This window comes from Diplotaxodon limnothrissa, linkage group LG13 (genome assembly GCF_057381915.1).
Source record: "Diplotaxodon limnothrissa isolate DT_005_m linkage group LG13, D_limnothrissa_male_GT1.1, whole genome shotgun sequence".
In the NCBI taxonomy this organism is placed as follows: Eukaryota; Metazoa; Chordata; class Actinopteri; order Cichliformes; family Cichlidae; genus Diplotaxodon; species Diplotaxodon limnothrissa.
Genome location: NC_140608.1, coordinates 9,523,154 through 9,528,139, shown reverse-complemented (window position 1 = coordinate 9,528,139; position 4,986 = coordinate 9,523,154). Strand labels below are relative to the sequence as shown.

The 4,986-nt window shown below is 40.7% G+C and overlaps 1 protein-coding gene across 1 annotated transcript; it reads left to right on the top strand.

The window, feature by feature from the left end:
* Window positions 1-982: 982 nt before the first annotated feature.
* On the top strand, window positions 983-3,043 carry nkx1-2a (NK1 homeobox 2a). The gene is made up of 2 exons (XM_085369395.1): window positions 983-1,172; window positions 2,433-3,043. Exons 1-2 carry the CDS (start codon window positions 983-985, stop codon window positions 3,041-3,043), a joined length of 801 nt encoding a protein of 266 aa, XP_085225521.1.
* Window positions 3,044-4,986: the final 1,943 nt, after the last annotated feature.

The window sequence follows — 4,986 nt, the reverse complement described above, 5'->3', positions numbered from 1 at the left end:
TCATGAATTCCCATGTCTTTGTTTAATTTCCTCTAGTATGCGTGTAAATTTTACATCTTCAATTATCAATAAAGAACAGACCTAGTCATTTGAGGCTTTATCTTCTATCCTTAAAATGTATACATTTCTTGCAGTCCATGGCTCTTAAAAACACTGAGACTAAGGCTATTAAGACTAATTTCGTGATAGATAAGATAAAAGAGTTATATCAGAAGGCTGCCATTATAAATAGGCAAACATTCTGGAGGGAAGGGTTTAAACTGCCATCAGAGATGCTTTTTTCTTTTTTCTTTTTGCAATATTTTAAGCCAAATCTAATGTGTTAGAAGTGACAATATTGTCATAATACTTGTAAATAATCATTATCAGTGTACTCCTAAATATTTAGTCAACATCTAAATATAATCTGGTTACTTTACAAGCCTACAATTTCAGTGGCAGCAAATAAACAGCTATCTGTTTACAGGGAGACTCTGAAAACCCCTGATTTCTGCTAAAAGATATACGAAAGTCTCCGTCCTAGTGATGTCTACAAAAAAAGGGAGAGAGAGAGGGTCCAATTTGGGGAGACGGGGCGATCTCTGATATGGATCAACTGCCATCTGTGCACAATTTACTTTCAGGTCGCGAATTGCGGAATTTAATGATATGGGTGATTATCGGCGAATACTTTGAGCCCATTAGGGGGTCGTGTGAAACGCTAATAGTGTTTGTGTCACGTGTCTGGTTTGGAGACGGGTGGGGGGATAGACGCTTTAAAGACTGCGCTCCGGTCACGCTGCGAGACTGACAGACTGAAGCAGAGGAGTGAACACAACACTAGGAGGTGATCACCGCCACAGAACCCGGTCTGATGAAGTTTGAAAACAAGGAGCAGACTAAGCTATGAGAAGTTTCTCTCCGGGCGCGTAATCGAGCACATCAGCACATCTATCTCCAAGAGTCTTTCTGCGTAAAGGATGCCTCAGCTGAAGAAGTGACAATGACGTCCAGTCATAAGATTTCCTTTTCTATAGTTGACATATTGGATCCGAACAAATTCAACAGTAAGAAGGTAAACGAACTTTCCATCATCAAGGAGAAGTTATTACCTGCGCCAAACGCGGAGAGAACAACTTTGGAGTCGGACAGCACTGCAGGTGGAGACTCCAGACTCGAGCGCACAGAAGCAGGTAGAGAAAACGCCTCAATTTTATTATTTTAAAACACACCTCATAGCTTGGCTCTAATCTTTTCATTAAATATATTATTGTTTGTGTGCCTGGATCTGTAAATTACCTTAAAAACACACAGGCATATCTTGTGCATATTTATAACTGAATGCCTAAATGAGACGTCTGAACACTGTAACATGAGGACGTATAAAAAAAGTTAAATATTTGAAATACTTGAAAAGTTTTATTTTCTCCAAGCCGAGACCAAATAGCAGAAAGTGAGGCGCTATCTCTCAGATTTATTGTCATCTCTGTATGACCTTCCCTTAATTTCCAAGGCTGCGTTTCCTTTCAAGGAAGCCACAAAGGCTTGCTCCCAGAGCCCCAGTATGTGATTGGCATTGGGACAGGCAGGCTAGATAATTGTTTAAATCGTCCCATTGAGGATGCCTCTGCGCGCTTTGATCGATATCCCATTACTGCATCCTGCATATCTCCCTCCAGCACCTTGCAGGTACAAACTTCACACCCCATCCATGTCTGATCCTAAATATCGTTCGATTAAAACTTCCCTTTAAATAGATGACATTTATCGATCCATCCGCAAATATGAAACTCCATTAGCACGTCATGGCTGAGGTGGCGAAGCTGGATTTAGACGGGATTTCTTTCCGCAACATGACATTTGAGGCTCTGTGTGGTTTATAAATTATTTAAGGATTAGTGACCAAATCTTCCTCTCCTCAGAATCTATGCTTTGTTCCGCTCCAGCGACCCCAGGATCCTAATCAAACGCTTTACAGATGTCAACTCCTAGGCCTTCTATGTTTGGTAAACTGCAGTTCACACGGAACAAAGAGGAAAAACACTCCACAAGGAACACACATTTCCTAATCAGGTTACAAGTGATGTCTGTCCTGCCAGGAACTGTCCTTCAGCACCACGGAGTTAAATTCACTCCTTGGCGTTTGGTCCCAATTGTTTAAATAACAGACTCACTTAAATGTCACCGTTTTCCTCTAAAATCAAATAAAGAACCTCTTTAAAAACACAGCTCAGTCTTGCGAATCACCTCAAAAATTTGTCACCTAATTTTGCCCGAGCAAGGAAAACTCCCGTTTCTTCTCATACTTTGTCAACTAACACCTCACAACTGCAGCTCAACTCAATTTTAGAGGAAAATAAATAATATTTAAATTGGGCAATTCTCCACTGGGTTTGCTGCTGCGACTTTCAGGATGAGAACTGACTTTTCTTTTTCTTTTTTTTTTACCACAGAAGATGCAAGAGATGAACAATCTGCACTCTCCAGGCACCCCGAAGTTGTTGTAGACCCCAATCTTCTCTCCCCACCTGCGGACACGGAGCCCTGTCTGACCGGGCAACAGGACAGTGGAGACGGGGAGTCAGCGGTCACCTTGCAGGACCAGTCAACGCACAAGCGCCGGCGCCCGGACCAGGCCTGTGCCAAACCACGGCGAGCCAGAACAGCGTTCAGTTACGAACAGCTTGTGGCCCTGGAAAACAAGTTCCGCGCAACTCGGTACTTGTCTGTGTGCGAGAGACTAAACCTGGCCTTGTCACTAAGTCTAACCGAAACCCAGGTGAAAATCTGGTTCCAGAACCGGAGGACCAAGTGGAAAAAGCAGAACCCCGGGGCGGACAGCACCTTGCAGCCCGGCTCTAACTCCCTTATTAATGTTAGTCCGAACCCAGCCACGTGTGGGTCGAGCTCTGCCAGCTTCCATCAAACTTTCTCCAACTTCACCTCTGGAAATGTGATCTTCCACGCAGCGGGTGGTGTTCCGCTTTCAACCACTGGAGGGCTCCTGCATCCCTTCATGTCCAGCGGATTCGTCCAGCCGTCTTACTTTAATCCACATTTATAAAACAAACCAAGACTGATATGTTGAAGCTGGTTATACTCAGAGAAAAGTGAATTTTTGTAACACTTTGGGACAAAATAAATGCTCACGTTGTCAAACTGACTCACCACGATGAGAGTTTAAAATTATCAATGCCCTATAAAAGGCCATATTTCCAAAATAAGTGACCCATAACTTGTGAGCTCAACCATAATTTAAGCAATTATTTAAGTGTTTCTTAGTTCTGCACTAATAGCTTGTGACTGGATCTGCCGACACACCCTTCAACAGTTGATTTGACAGCTCATATTCTGTATCAGCATATTGTGTTACACCTGAACCTGTGGCATATTGGTAAACTGTTTCTACCTCCCAAGTGAATGTACATGTTTTTCTCTTGCCATTTATACAAAATTATCAGTGTAACTTATAATAATAAAAAACATGAAACGTGTATGTGTGTATCTTGTATCAGCATTAAAATGAGAGTACATTTGCAGAATATTCACTAAGACCTTTCCAATTTTAAGCGCCTGATGAGTCAAAACAGTGATTGTACTAAGAGTTCATTAATAAATGACTAATGATTTAAATATGAACTACATGCACCTAAAAAACGGGCTGTCCTATGTTAAAAAAATCACTAGGAATCTCACCAGGATCAGGCAAGATACACATACTAACAATGTCTCCAGATATTATTGATTGTTATTGATCATCGACGTGCCTTTTTGCTGAACATTGTGTGTGTGTGTGTGTGTGTGTGGGGGGGGGGGGGAATCAAGATGTCTAAATAAATAAATAAATAAATCTGGGTAAATTCCCAGATGATTAAACATGCAACTATTTCGCTGGTAATAGGGGAGACCGGGGATAGTTGTAACATTTTTGACATTTCTGTCTGTAAATTGGAGCTCTTTTAAGGTAGTGGATTCAAAATGTAATGCAAAGTATTTACATGTCTCTGCTATTAAATAGTGCAGCTATTTTCTCTGCAGCACAATTACCCATTGCATGGTATGGTCTCAAACACAAAGAGTGAAATGTTACAATTAACCCCATAGTCTGGGTTAGTTGTAACATATCCCGGGGTGAAATGTAACACAATGAAATAAGGGTACTAACAAAATATTAACATGTAATCTTTGTTTATTCAACACATGAATGCACTTAGAGCCATTTCCTGTGTGTGTGTGTGTGTGTGTGACAGAATGCAGAAATCTAGCTTTTGAACATATTCCAACCCCCCAAAAAAGACAAATTCTGGAATTTTCTGCAACTGAATATTTCATTAATTTTGGTTGGTCTTCCTTGAGTTTGGCCTCATTGGCTCAGTGGGCATTATAACCTACAACTCTTGCACCAATTTTGAACATAACAATGAAGCTGAAAAAATGTAGTTGTTCACCAGCATCGCAATTGAATTACTTTTTATCATGGCTTACCTTGGTGTGGTTTGCAAAGTGCTTCAGAAAGATGAGGAAATCTGTTTCTTGCACCCATCCTGACTTATTTCCACTACCAGTACTTCCTACTGGTCCATCTCTGACACAGTGGTCTGCATAATGTATGTGTGGGAACACAAACAGTGGAGGAATTGTGTTGCCAATGGCATTAACCACATATACAAATGTGACCAGTGAACCTCTCTCTGCTGATGTCGTTGCCCCAACTTGTTTAATATAAGTTAAAGTAATAGTGTGGTAAGTTTTAACATCTGCATTATTGTTACAACTAACCCAGACTGTTGCTGTTACAACTGACCCAGACTCCTATAGCCATGAACTAGCTAGCATTACAGCCAACGGCTAAAACATTAGCACTAAAGACCTACACAGAATATATCCCCATAGACATACAAATAACATAATTTAAGTTTGATGAGTTTAACTGCAAAGCAGATAATGCTATTAGAAATTGAAATAAAGTAGAAAAACTTACTTTTTGGCATACAAATTACTTTTTTT